The following is a 14,985-nucleotide window of genomic DNA, read 5'->3' on the forward strand; positions in this document are numbered from 1 at the left end:
GGTATTTGGGTCTGAAATCTTCTGTCTTGGCAACTGTTTTTTTTTTTTGGCTTCAAGCTGGTAATACTTCAGTGACTTGAATTAAATTATGTTTATACGGTGTTTTAAATGGTACCTCTATCCTGGGTGTAGTTTCCAGGCATTGACAACTCCAAACAAATAAAAATATTTATTATTTCATAGAATCAGAATGGTTTGGGTTGGAAGGGACCTTAAAGATCATCTCATTCCAACCCCACTGCCATGGGCAGGGACAGCTTTCACTAGACCAGGTTGCTCAAAGCCCTGTTCAACCTGGTCTTGAACATTTCCAGGGATGGAGCATCCACAGCTTCTCTGGGCAACCTGTACCAGTGCCTCACCCCCCCCATAGTGAAGAATTTTTTCCCCATGTCTAATCTAACCCTGCCCTCTCTCAGTTTGAAGCCATTTCCCCTTATCCTGTCACTCTGTGCCCTTGTCAAAAGGCAAAAAATATATATCTAGAGATATATATCTCTGTGTCTCTATCTACAGATATAGATATCTATACCTATATATCTACGTAGATATCTCTCTCCCCTCATATACATGTATTTAGATATAAATATATATTATGTATATATTGTGTGTGTCTCTATGTACAGAGGTGTGTATATACAGAGGGAGAGATATATAGGAGTGCGTATAGGGATATATATAGGTGTGTATATATAGATACCCCTATCTATAACTCTAAATATAGATTTCCCTCTATGTATAATACATCTGCAGAGGTGGGCATATATATATATATATACACACACACTCTATATACATATATGCGTATATATGTGTTTATATATATAAAAGTGTATAAAATATATCTCTCTATATTATATATATATAAAAGATATGATATATATATACACATATAGATATATTTTTATATATATACACATTTTTATATGTGTATATATACATATATGTACATATAGCCAGGTGGCTCCCTGAGAGGAGGCTGTAGCCAGCTGGGGATCAGCCTCTTCTCGCTGGGGAACCCGTGACAGGACTAGAGGACAGAGTCTTAAGCTGCGCCAGGGGAGGTTTAGGTTGGACATCAGCAGGAATTTCTTCGCAGAAAGGGTGATTAGACAATGGAATGGGCTGCCCAGGGAGATGATGGAGTCACCGTCCCTGGAGGTGTTTAAGGAAAGACTGGACGTGGCACTTTGGAGCCATGGTCTAGTTGACATGGTGGTGTTGGGTCGTAGGTTGGACTCGATGATCTCAGAGGTCTTTTCCAGCCTTATGGATTCTGTGATATATGTGTATATATGAATATATTTATGTATATATAGGTATTATAGGCACATACGCCCCCTCCAATAAATATACTGCGGTGGACGACTCTATGGGGAAGCCCCTACAGGCCCACACGCCGTATCTATCGCTAACCCCATTCCCCTTCTCTCAAAACTTCTCAGCCTTCCTCTCCCTCTTCCTCCTCCTCCTCCTCCCTCTCCTCCCGCAGCTCCCCCACCCCGCCCGGGAAGCCGAACGCGTGGCGCGCTGTTTGTCCGTGCGCGGCCGCCGTCCCCCCTGGGCAGGGCGGTGGTTGCCATAGCGACACAGCCCAGGATAGGGCGGCCTGGCTCGGCCCGGGGCGGGCGGGGCGCGGCGGGCACGGACAGCGCGGGCCAGGCCGGGCCAGCGGGGATGAGCCATGGCCTCGGTGAAGGTGGCCGTGCGGGTACGGCCCATGAACCGCAGGTGAGTGAGGGGACCCCCCCGACCGGCCCCGCTCCGCAGCCGGTGCCGCTCGCAGGGGGTGCGAGCGGTGACAGCACTGCGGGAGCTCCACCGGGAATTCCGGGGTTCCCGGCGCTGAGAGCGCGTCTCCTTCCCGGCAGGGTGGGAAGTGGTTCGCCCGCGGCGCGTGGCTTCGCCTGAGAAGTTCGATCTGTCACGATCTGAAGCGCTAGGTTGTCTGATCCCTCTGTAAGGACGGAAAAGTTACTTTGTTGAAGATTGGGAAGAAGGAGCTGCCAAGGGTGTACTGCGAGGCTTCTGAAATGTGAAAGAAACATCATTTACAAACAGCAGCCCCTTCTACCCGCTTGAGAGAGCGATTGTTGCCCAGTTCATTTGGAGCCATTAATAAAAACATGTAGATATGTTCTATTATATATTTATATTATATATGTATATATCTATATCTATATATAGATATATTATGGTCAAAGTACATAAGTATATATATCTAAAATTGGCAGTCTGCCCCATTTGCTGTATGGGCAGGAGTTCATCACCCACTTCCTCAGATGTGTCTGGGGAATAAACAGTTTTCTTTCATGAAATAAGTGCATATTGTGCACGATAGAGTCAATTATATAATTTAAGAACCATATGTAGAAAACTGTCAGATTCTGCTGGCAGTGCTCTTACTTCTTCCCTCATTCTGAAGTGACGTAGCCAATTCAAAAGAAAAGTGGTTTAAAGCACAGGCAGCCAATGAGGCTTCCACTGTTCCTCTCACTGGGTCTGACTGAGGTGTTTAAAAAATACGATTTACCAAGTTCTGAAAGTCAGTCAGTATCTTGTTTTCAGTGAGGGAGAGACAAGTCTTACTAAAATAAAGTTGATGAAGGTAGGTAGGAAGGGGAAAATATTGCAGGTTGGTTTAAAGTAGTTTAGGCAGCTGGCTGGGGATCAGAGTTGGTGAATAATCGTGTCGCACCCTCCTGCTTGCCCCTGCTCTCTCCCCCGGGTCTAACCATATGGTTCTTAAAATTTTTTAAAATTATTCTGTATACACACTTCACTTTTCCTTTGAGAGTCTCAGACAACGGGTAGCACAGGTCTTTTAAGTATTAATAAGATTTGTTATGTGCAGTGTTTTGTAGAAGTTTCGGTTTTGGACTATAACTGTGATCTACTAAGGGACAGAAGGGAGGGAAATGGAGAGCACATAGCAGAGGAGAAAAGGGCTGGTGATGGTGATAGGCAGTGGAAACACCGACTGAAAGTGTGTGAGTGGAACCTTGGAAGTGTTGTGGTGAGGGAATATCGGACAATGACATCTGTATTGCACATGGGAGGGTAACTTGGATGGGGCTGGATCAGAGAATGCCTAGAAAATGATGAAAATGGTTTGTCATATGATGGAAGAGTACAAGCCTAAGAGCAGGGCAGAGTTCTGGTGTTGTCCAAGGGACAAACCAAGAAAATGGTCTCTGTCATAGTTGTGTGGCAGCAAGGTGGCTGTGAATAAGCTTGCTCTGAAAACTGGTGTCTGACCATGCCAACGGTGAAGAGCCTTCCACTTCAAGTTGCCAAAACCTTGCTCTTTATGGGATGTTGTTTGATGTTTATGAAACATTATCAGGAAGCTGAATTCGGTGCCATGGGATGTTACTTGTAAGGCTTGATTTTTTCAGGGGCACAGTGGCTCTTTGGTGTGGGACCCAGTGCTGGGGTTGGTGGTCTTCTTCCTCTTCAGTCAGTGCTGGACTTGTGCTGTGTTTTGTAAAACTGAGATCTTAAGCCTTAGGGGATCCAATTGCCTTTCCTCTTGCACTAGTGAAGGTGTAGTGACCCATAACCCAGGAGCAGAAATTGTATTTTGCTTATATTGGTTTCACAGAATCACAGAATTGTTAGGGTTGGAAGGACCTCTGGAGATCATCTAGTCCACTCCTCTGCCAAGGCAGGGTCGCCTTGGCAGGTGTTCCCTTGTACCTGTATCTTCTCTCAGCTGTGCTCCCTTCACCTTTTTGGGTCCCTGGAGCATTTTCCAGAGGAAAGGCCTTTCTGCCCTTTCAAAGGAACTTTACAGCCAGGTGTTCATTCTCCAGCACTTATTTTCAAAATTATTAACAAGATACTGTATAGGGTTAAATTTAATTCAGTTAAATTTGCTTTGGTTTGTTCAAAGCTTAATCATATAATGCAGCTTATTTCATGAGTCATTTTTAATTAGAGAAGACACAGTTAATGAATGGTTATTGGTAAGACTCTTGCATTATGGAGCGGTTGCACTGTGTGGTGTCATAGCACTGCTAATTGTGTAATAAGTCATGAACATGGTTTTTGGAATGAATCGTGGTGGGGAGAGGGTTGTTATTTAAGGCTTACTTACTGTTCCATTGCTTAGATGACAAATTTTAGTATTCTTGTTTCTTCTGCTGTGACTTATTTTTAGTCTTTTCCTTCTCTGACTTGACCTGGAAGGAATTTTTTCATTTCAGTGCTGTTGTCAGAGCTCTCAACCGTTCTTCTTAGAGCAGTGAACATCTCAAATTGTGTTACATGGAGGTTACTCTACAGTCTTTTGACTAGCTCTGCATAACATAATAAAAGTGTGTCTGATGGATTTACATCTACTGCTTAGAAACCAGTTGTGAGAGTAAGCTTTGGAAGTTCAGTTCCTTAGTGAGTCTCCATCTGCCCTTTGGTTTCCCTCATTCAATACTGAATTGCCATGACAGCCTTTCAGTCAGTGCTTATGGCTATATGTTTCTGTAAAGTGATATAAACCCTGCCAGCTGGAGGAAGCCTTGCTTTTCCTCATTGGATAGAAATCTGCAGGGAGGTGAGGTTGGGTGGTTTATATATTTTGCTGTGGCAAGGTAATGGCTTTGGACACCATTACTTCTAAGGTTCATTTTCCAGCACAGTCACTAGAAGCATTCATTTGTTGTCTTATACTTTGGAGGACTTGACTGAAGAATCCCATGTCTAGTCCTGCCAAATGTAGTTTCTCATCAAGATCCTGTCCTTCCTCAGAAAGGCCATTTCCTGGGCAAAATGATGGGATTACAGAGAATTGTAATCAGCTTTGAGGCCCTTTTCTGTTCACATACTGAACAGATGACTTTGGGTTCCTGATTACTAGTTGCTGTCTCCCACATAGTGTGAGATATTTGGGATGCTTTTAAGCCTCACCTGATTCTGTTTCTGTGTTTTGTATTGTGCATTGCATCTGCACAGTTCAAATAAATGCATTGCTTTATGTTTGTCTGTTTGGAGTCTTTTAAGAAGAAAGGGGGTAATATTTTCTTGCTTTCGTTTCATGTCACGTTTTCATTGCATGAAAACTAGGATTCAATTAGTGTTCCAGAAAGCCACTTTTACACTTTCTTTGTTTGTTAAATAAAACCATCTTAAATATGCTAATTAAGAAAAACATGTTTTGGTATTTAATAAAGGAAATATCAACTTGATTCCTGCAAATACTGTTGCTAATTCTTGTGCCTCTCAATTTCTTACACCTGATAGCTCTGTTCTGTTTGGCTTTTAATTCATGAAGTAACAGAGGAGAGCAAGCTTTTTATGATTTTTAACCCTTTTCATCTGTTTCTTGTAACTGCTTAAACTAACTACTGTATTTAACTGGCTGAACAAACTAAACAAGAGCCATGTGCTGTTCTTACCTGCAGAGATGCCACTGATGTCAGAATGTGGGTTTGCACTGCAGGAAGTTCTCCCCTGACTTACCCAGTGCTCTCAGTGTTTTAAAATAAATGTATTTAAATAAATAAGCTGTGTAGACTTTTTCACAGCTCTGTTCTTATTTCCACTATAATGAAATAGAAACTGCAATTTGATTTCATCTTTAAATGATCAGTTTTTTCTTCTGCATGCACACACTCCTTGGATTTGCTCTCCAAACAGAAGTGACCAATGGGGATGGCAGAAGTGCCTGTCAGAGGCTGTAGTGCTCTGTGTGGTCATTCACAATGACTGCCTGAAGATTAACAGCTTTTATGTTTGATAGTGGGGAGACAGAGAAAATACATTTTATTTCTTGGAGAAGGGTTTTTTGTGACTCTGGGGTTTGTATGGATTAAAAGCCATGCTGATGCTGATACTTTAATCCACAAATGCATTCTGTGTGATTATTCATTAGATGTGAGGCAGGCCCTTCTGGATTTACATTATTACACCTCTTGGTTATGCATGTAAGTCTAAGCAACTCCTCTCTGTGCAGAGCTGGAGTCAGAGTACCTTGGGAAATTTAGGACCAACATTTTATTATATTTAAAAATAACTGCTTGCACAATCCAGGCCTTAGTATCAATAGCAGAGTTTTCAACTGCTCAAATTAATATACCAGTGCAAAGGACAGAGATATAAAAGGAGCTGCTTCATTTTACAGGGAGCATGTGACTGGAGTGTTTTTGTAGCAGCAAAAAGAGATAAACAAGTAAACAGTGAAGAGCCAGCTGAAATCTTTAATTTTCATTTTAAATGTTTACAAATGATTTAGGTAAGGACTTACTGGGAGTATGGAATTTATAATTAACTATTCCTGCTTTTTAGAATTGAGGAGCAGAAAACATTCATGGAAATACGGAGTTTTCAATGCAGGGAAGAGAGAATGAATTGGTTTCTTGTGATAAATTGCAGTGTCTAAAGTACAAGTTACTGTGTGTATTTTTCATTTTCATGAATTTATAGAGTGTTTTGACAAAATGTGTATAACATGAGTGTAATACAGGTGAAGTGAGAAAAGATGGAGTGATTACAAGCAAGGACACTCAGCTAAATATCATGTTTGGCTCTGAAGTGCATGGTGAAATTTTTGCTGCGTCTGTTTCTGAGTGGTGATTGCTGGTTGTTGCCCTTAAGAGACGTCCAGAGTGATCCCAGAAACATAACTCAGAGCTTAAATACGGCCAGTGTTGCAATACTGTCACTTTCTGAACTACTGTACCAATGAGGATAAGCTGTTTATCAGCAGGCTGAGTTTGCTGTTTCTTATGCTAACTGTTTGAGTTTCCATTTTAGTAATGGTCCTTGTGATTTGATTTATAATCATATACAACTTCTGTAAAAAGAAGTTGAAAGATCTGTAAAGATAGTGTGAGACTGGTGTGCCTGAGGTGAATGTACATCTCTCTCTTGCCGCTGCTTTTATATGTGGGTGAGTCTGACTCCAATAAAAATCTACTTTCATGCTGAGTTGGCAAGGTGAACTAACTGTTCTGAGTGTGACTTTTTGACCTTGCCACGTTTGGTGTCCAAAAACCTTGAACCCATTTAATGACCTCTGAGAGATTTTTCCCTTTGGAAAAGTGGTCAAAGTAGATGCAATTCTCCCTCTGAAATGAAGCTATGTATATATGTATGTATAAGGACCTTCACCAGTGTGCGACTTCTGTTGTTAACGTTGGGTCAATGTGTAACAGTGTAGACTCTGGTCCAAGTCCTAGGGTCATGTAGAGGTGATAGTAAGAGAACTTGAAGTCTGAAAGTAGAAGTGTTCTTAGTTTTGTAGGGTACATTAAAAAAAGCTTTTATTTTCTGTTTATTATCTCTCACTTCTTCAAAAGGAATGAACAGTAGGAAGAGTGTTGTTCTACAGTATGGTCATGCACACCTTCTCAGGACAGGTCCTCTGCTCCAGGGGAGGCCAGAGGAGTGAGCATCAGCATGACAATGTACACGTTATCTCTCCTTAATAATCACTACCTAGTACTTGTTCAGTTGTGAGTTGGAAGTGTAGAATCTGACCTGTGGTTCCTTATAGGTGAAATGAAATGATTGTTGTGTAGTCGTGTGTTTAAGATGTAGGACTTGAGAGAAAAGGAGGGTGGGTAGGACATGCAGCTATCCCTGCTCTGCAGGGGCTGCTGATCCCTGGTTTTGGCAGTATTTGACATCTGCCTTGGCAAGAACGTGTATTCTTCAAGCACAGGTATCAACAATAAATGATGACCTCAACAGCTGTGATTAGGTAAAAATATCCTCAAGGGTTATAAAAGTCTCAGAGATGGTAGTTTATGGCTGTTATTTCTGTCTGTAGTTCTGGGATGAAGATGGAATTGAGGTAGCAGTGTTTGCTGGGAAGCAGAGATGCTGAGTACTGTGAGGCTCCTCTAAATGGTATCTACACGGATCATATATTTGAGAAAGGGATGTAGTAAGCTGTGTTATAAGGCTGTAGCAGACCACTAAAAGATGAGAAAAGGCTGGAGAACCTCCTGTTGAAGCAAATGAAGTAGAAGCAGCAGCTTGCTCACAGCAGAGCATTGGCTCAAGCTTGTAAGGACTAAAAAAGAAAAAAAAAGTTGAGAAGAGCTTAGTGGGCTTACAGAAAAGTCTTGGTTGTCAGAGGCAAACGTAAGAGGTAACAGAAACTGATAATCAATATAGTAGCAAGGAGACTTGATTTTAAAGTTTTAAAGCTTTTTTTGGTATAAGAGTAAAAAGGAGTAGATAAATAGTTCAGTCCTATTTATGTAGGAATGGAAGAAGCAACAATCAGGAGATGGGGAAATGCCAGAGTTCTTTTACCCAGGAGTTTGAGGAGAACACTGCATATGTAAGGTAGAACAGCTGCTCTCCTGAAGAGGTTAAGTTGCAAGTGGTCTGTGTTTGCTAAGGGGTGGTAAAATGCAGAACTGGACAGCTGTGTGAAGGAGCAGGGTCTGAGGAGAGTGGCCTTTGCTAAAATAAGAAGTTAAAGTTAAATAGAGAAGCCATCAGCAAGGATGAGAGTTGGCTGGGAATTTGGATGCTACAGGTCAGGATATTCTAGAAAAACTTGTTGTATTCTCCTTAGGCTTTTCCATAATAGCAAATGTCAGCAGTGCTGAAGTGCTGAGCTAAAACTTAGGGGTACAAGCACTAGAGAATGTCATCACTCCCCAGTGGTTTGTTTCTCTAGAGTTTCTCACCTGTGCTAAAGTACGCGGCCTTTGAACATCAGTGGCTTGTTTTCCTCTGCTTTCTATGCCCTTTCGCTCTGTGGTTAATCTTTGAAGCTTTTCTACTTAGAAATGATGGATTTGAATTTAGGAGTGTGCTACAATCTCAGTGCAGTTCTCGTTTGCAAATACATTGCAGAGCCACTGAAGCTGTGGTTGATGCTTCCCCCAGCAAGTCCCTGAGTCAATATCTCATAAAATTCTGTTTCTGGAACCTCATTATCTGAATTATGTGGGAAAGGATCAACCAAAATTATGGCAGTCATTGATTCAAAGAATATCAAGCTACATGTGTACTCTGTGTTATGACTACTGGAATAGATTAGGAGATGCAAATCTAGAAGTATTTGCAGGGCTTAAATGTTGAAAAGAGGAATTAAATACTTAGTTATGGCTCCTTCATAATATCTCAAGAGTAATGGAATGAAGCTAATAATGGATCAGCTTAAACAGTATCTAAGGAATTACTGCTAATGAGATAGTGCAGGTTGTGGAAGAGTCTCCTGAGAGGAATGAAAGCCTGGGCAGTTGGGTAGAGATAATTCCTTTTAAGAAAGTCATTACAGGAAATGATCTTGCTTGAATGGGAAGGTGAGACTAGACCTGGCTGGCTTCTAAGCAGCTCCTGTGCTTGGCATTCTACCTCCAGCCTCCTCTGCAGTGGTTTTTGCGCAGCTTTGTACACAGGAGAGAGAATAAATGCAGTCTTTACAGTGGGATCTTGCTCTTTACATGTATCAAGGAAGATGGACTAGGAGGGATAGTCCGAAGTGCAGAGCTTTATCCTTGTGTTGGTGAGCAGCAAAACTGGAGCAGACTTGCTGCAGAAGTAGCTCCAAGGAGTTCCAGCCAAATACTGGGTTCCCATGAACTGAAGAGTTAATCTTGCATAAACCATCAGAGGTCAGGAAGCCCAAATACAGCCTCTGCTTACATGTGCTTATTTTTCTGGCCTTTTCAGTACTTTAATGCAAACGCTTCAAAAATTTTTCGAGGCAGTGGGATTTGTCACAATCACTACCTTGTTTCATCTGTCCCCCTCCCTGGTGCTGAAGAACAAAGGCCTTCCAGTGCCAGCAGGGCCAGAGCACAGTGGCAGTGTGGACACATATGGGGCAATGCAATTAACCTGGCCTCATTTGCAGTTTGTAATCCCCAAAACATTATGGTCTTAAGCATTTTGGACTTAAACCCGTAGTTTTAGAATAGCATTTCCCAGTTAACTTATGTCAGTATTATCAGACACGTTGCCAGGTTACCTACGCATGTTAGATCACTGAAATGATGAACAGTAAAATACATTCAAACCATGCTCCCTGAAACCAACAGAAGTAATGAGTGCCTCTGAATTGTAGCTTTCCTGATGCAGTGAAGCGAGAGAAAGGTGAGTCAGTTTGTTTCTCAGGCTTTGTTTGTTTGAAATTAAGACCAGTTTTGAAATAAATGGGATTAGCACTCAGCTGTTTTAACCTGACTGAGCTCTTGGACTTGAAGACTCTTAGAAGTCTTAGTGTCTGAAAGGCAGGTATTGTTGGTAAGAACAGCTGACTGAATTGAAGAGCAAAGTCCTCTATTTTGCAGTAGCTGTGAGTACAAAGGCGGGNAACAGAAAGAGCACGTACATGGCACTTGGCATCTTAATTGCTGATGGGCTGAAGTTCTTACTGTTGAAGAGTCAGACACTTCAAATATTGACTTTATGAAGATTCTTCTCCAAAGAGTTTATATTGTGAATACAAAGCAATAGTGAGATGCAGAAGCTTGAAGTACACCCATCATTTTTCTGTATGCTTATACATTGAGAGATATTTGTACTTCAGATAACTGAAGTCACTTTTCATTCCAGATTACTTCTGTGTGTCTCAGTAGAGGAAAAGAACGACATGTGAACAGCCTTATGGATTATTTGAGGGTCTAAAATATCCATGAGGTCAGGCACAATTTTTTTTTTTTTCATGAATTTCTAAATTGAGGACTTCCTGCCCCAAAAAAGAAGTGCACTGAAGGGAGACAGCGTGGTTTCTTTGAATCATGCTTTGCTGTACACAAGGGGTTAAGTCAATACTGTCTTTATAACTTAGAGTAGCAGGGATAAAAGAACAAATTGGAAGAAACAAGATATTAAGAACAAAATATCATGTGGATTGAAATGCAGGATAAACTTCATAGTGTTATAATAGTTACAAGACAGTTCCAGGGTGTCGTTCATATCAACTTGGTTGTGTCTGAGGTTATATTTTATGACACTTCTGCCAAAGATGGGCATTTGCTATATTTTCCTAAAGGGTAGCATCACAAATGTGTAAGAAGGGGGTTCGTGTGTGGCTGTCTTAAACTTCAGTTATGCAGGACTAGTTCCTGCTGGTAAGACCATTGCTGAGCCTGGTCAGTAGGCAGGCAAAGCAGGAAAGTCGCTGTTGAGGTAGTCTGCAAATTGAACATGAAATCTTTTCCAGGTTATTAGGAGATCAGTGACCATGGCATGTGTGGGTACAGTAACTTTAAGTTAGCTGTTGCTGATTTAAAAATTTGCTTATGTGGCTACCCACCTGACATGATCTGAGTTATTGGGAGGTGAAGCTATCTATAATATTATTAAAAATACAGATTTTAAAAGCAGGTCAGGTACATGATTTAATATAGTCACCAATCTGTATTTGTTACTGTGAGTGTGCATAGTTTTCCCAAAGAAGCTGGATATCATTTGACAGAAGACAGCACAAGGACACCTGTATATTCATTTTCTGGGAGAGCCTTACTGCTGTAGATTAAACTGCTGGCTTCCAGTGTGGTTGGTAAAATTTATTCTTATGGCAAAAGGCATTTAATCTAGGCTGTCCTTCATACAAGAACTAATATGTGTGTACTAGTATATAAACTTAGGGATTATTTCTGTTTCATAAGATGTACAGGATTTCCCCTGTATCTGCATTCTCTGTCACTGGATTTATTGTTCTGGTTTCAGCTGCACTGTGGAGAAAATCCTGGGACTAGCAGAGCTCTGTCTTTTAATTATTTGCAAAATTTGCCATTTTTTTTTTTAAACTGGCATCACAGAAGGGAATGTGGGTATCATAATAAATCTGCAGTAGCAAATGATTAAGATTCCCTTGATCACAGAAAACCTTATGCCCACATAAAACGTGCTTTATGACAAAATTCTCTTTTAAAGTACCAAATAGGTGCACAGTTTGTCTTTTAATGAGACACAAACACAATCTGATCCATAGGAAGCAGTTTCTTTTAACTTCAGTCCCCGGGAGTTTCATGTGCTCTCTTCTTGTCTGGCTGCAAGTGAGGTGAAGCCAGAGAGCAGGCACAGCCCATCTGTCAGCCAGCCCTGGCTCATCCCGAGCTTTTGAGGCTGTTGGCCCATGTCAGACGGATTTGACAGCTTGGGAGAGGTCTGGAAGATAATGAAGATGTTCAGTCAGAGGCAACAGGCAGTTGTCAAAGAGTCTGCAGAGGCCTCTTGACCGAGGGGGAGGCTGCAGCCCTTATCAGCCATCACTGAATCTAGGATTCCCTTCAGACTGAGACTAAAGGACGTGTGATTGCACTTGTTGTGGGTACAATGTGTAGTTTTACAATGTTAAGTTCTACACTACATTGGTGTAAACATGGCTTCAGCCATTTAATTATGGGCTTGTAGCCATATCAGTCAGCTCTGTGGGGTCACTTTGAGCTCAGGATATGCTGGGCTGTTGCCCTGCCATGGAGACAACTGTGAGTTTTATACCAGTAACTCAAACCACAGTGGGTTCTCAGAATTTTGGGATTAGATGAGATTGCTTGACTTGTTCTGGTTTTAGTCTCAGCCAACATTACATTGAAACTACTTGTTACTGATGGTTATGGAAAAAATTAACATAAAGAGTGTTGAAGATATTTTATTTGCAGACCACCAGATTTATCTTTTTAACTGCATTTAGATATGGAAACACATTCTTTAAAAATGTACTTTTTACAAAATAATTTAGTAAGCATAGAAGAAGTTAAAAAACCCCTCCAAAACCAAACAAAACCCTCTGGATGGGAAAGAGAAATTGTGTGATACTTCATATTGCAACAATATTACTTTTCCTGTAGTTACAGAAAGTAACAAAGAATTTCTTGTGTAGGAGGGTTTTTGCTTGACCTTTTAAAGTGTACGGTTGTATTGATGTTCCCCTCTTAAGAGTTACTCAGACAAAGGAGATGTTCTTGGTCTGTGTAATTCAGTGGGACATGAGGGCAAATATACAGTTACTATGTTATCCAGCTACTAGAAAATGCAGGGTTCTTTCTGTACCATGCTTTGTGCTTGTTTTTCAGTTAAATTTAGCTTGAATTCTCCTGGTCATTAAGCAACCTTCATTCTTTCACTTTGTGACCCCAGAAGTACACCTGGGTAGTGAACAAGCAGAGTGATAGAACAGGAAATATCTAACATTGTGTCTAAAATGTGAACATAAAAAGTAGGAGGCACTTTGCTGAAAAGAAAAACCTTTGAGCGTGAGTTGCTTTTTTTGAACACTCAGACTACGTTTTAGGGTGGTTGAGAAACAAAATCACACATCTGCTTCAATATAATCCTCTTCCAGTAGATTTTTCTTTAAATGTCTACAGTTAAGTGAATTTCCAAGAGCATATTTTACAGACCCTCTTTCTGTTTTGACACAGAAGTGCTCTGCAGGCAGCTCAGGTAGTGTCAGTGACCTTGGCTGTGCAGCCTTGGAGGTTTGCTGAAGTGATCTTTTGAAACAATATTTGGGAAAACTGGCACTTTCTGCCTGGTCCTTTTTGGTTTTCCCCTCCCATGCCCCAGATGAAACACATCTCGTTCTTTCTATTCTCTTCTCAGAGTTTGACAGGTAATCACAACTGATTCCCATAACGTCAATTTAATAGAAATCATAATATCATGAATATTTAATGGTTTAGCTATCATAAATGCTCTAATGTCTGAATAATACTGAAAGGGTTCATAAAAAAGCACTGTTTAAATAACTGAACTTTCCATTGAAAGACCTTAAAGGAAGAAACTTAAAGATAAACTTGGAAAAAGACTAAACAGATTTTGCATGTCAGTAATAGAGCTTTCTGTAAAGCTTCTCTTGTTGATTTATATTTGAGGTCACAGTGGTTTTTCATGCTTTTCTCCCTTCTTTCTGTGGGAGTATCTTCAAAAAGTCTTGGGGTGGGTAAGTGACTTAATGAACAAGGGTCATTGAAAGTTGCTTTGAAATCTGGAGATACTGCTAATATTTGGCTGTCTATGGTATGATTTCAATTAGATGCCCATGGAGATGCAAAAACTGCTCTGGTCTTTGGCCTCAAAATAAGCAGGGAATATAAGGGAAGGAAAGAAAGAAACTTGACATAGAGGTATCTCTGTTGGAGCTTTTTCCATGGAGCTGCTACAGCTGCTGGATCATCTTCAGTTCGAAGCAGTTCTTCGCAACCCATGTGCCTCTTGGGAGGAAATTATTAAAACTTGGCCCAAGTAAGCCATTTAGCAAGTCAGTTACAAGACAAGGATACTAGTTCTTTTAATCTTATCTTGGTCCTAACATTGGCATTGTTTTATATTAAAGTGTCAGGATTATCTGAAGTGGTTTTTCTGGTTTTTTTTTTTCTCTGTTTTTTTACCTTTCCTCTTTTCATCTTGCAGTGAATTGCTGGATGAGTAGCTGGATTGAGCAATAGTGGAGTTAATAACAGCACTAGACTGATACATTTCCTGGTGTCTGTGCCAAGAAACTTGCCCGCATGATCACTTTGTCATTTGGTTAAGGGCCATGGGATCACGGGTTATAGGTTTCCTTGCCTTGTGATTCTGAACTCCACATGGTGTGTGAAACAGCAGGGAGAAGAGCCAGGAGGCCAGCTCTCAGTGCTGCCATGTGAGCAGAGCGGGCCTGGGGGGAAGCAGGATTTCTTAAATCATCAAAGCATTAATTGTGAACTATCTTTGGCAGCTGGACCCTTTATGTTGCTTTGTGATAGGGCTAGAATTTGCAGGGGCAGAGATTTGGCTTAGTGGCTGGGGCCGGTCTCTGGATGAGGGCTGGTGGTCCCTGTGGATGCTGGAGGAGCAGCTGGTGCTGGAGGGTTCTCCCAACACTGAAGGTTCTCAGGAGGTTACCCAACACTGCAATACAGCTGTTTACAGCCTGAACCTTTAATTAGGGTGGAACTTGTAATCAAAACTTTTTGAAAGCGATTTGGCCCCTCTGAGCTGCATTAAATGAGTGCCTGGAAATAACTGGCATCATGCAAGCAATTGTTTTTTATGGGATGCTCTCAAACTCTTTTATGTGTACAATAAATT

At 41.1% G+C, this 14,985-nt stretch overlaps 1 protein-coding gene across 11 annotated transcripts in view; it reads left to right on the forward strand.

The window, feature by feature from the left end:
• Window positions 1–1,620: 1,620 nt before the first annotated feature.
• Window positions 1,621–14,985, forward strand: part of KIF16B (kinesin family member 16B) — a 141,141-nt gene continuing 127,776 nt past the window's right edge. For 10 of the 11 annotated variants that reach the window (XR_001875482.1, XR_001875483.1, XM_017818932.1 and 7 more), the window contains exon 1: window positions 1,621–1,731. Coding sequence is in view for 9 of the 11 variants with exons in the window: in XM_017818932.1 (XP_017674421.1) it covers window positions 1,685–1,731 (47 nt within the window). In the remaining 2 variants the exon portion in view is untranslated. Of the gene's footprint in view, window positions 1,732–10,518; window positions 10,603–14,985 lie in introns of all 11 variants that reach the window. The other variant, XM_017818931.1, reaches the window with a different exon arrangement.

Source organism: Lepidothrix coronata, unplaced genomic scaffold, assembly GCF_001604755.1.
Source record: "Lepidothrix coronata isolate B3197 unplaced genomic scaffold, Lepidothrix_coronata-1.0 Scaffold71, whole genome shotgun sequence".
In the NCBI taxonomy this organism is placed as follows: domain Eukaryota; kingdom Metazoa; phylum Chordata; class Aves; order Passeriformes; family Pipridae; genus Lepidothrix; species Lepidothrix coronata.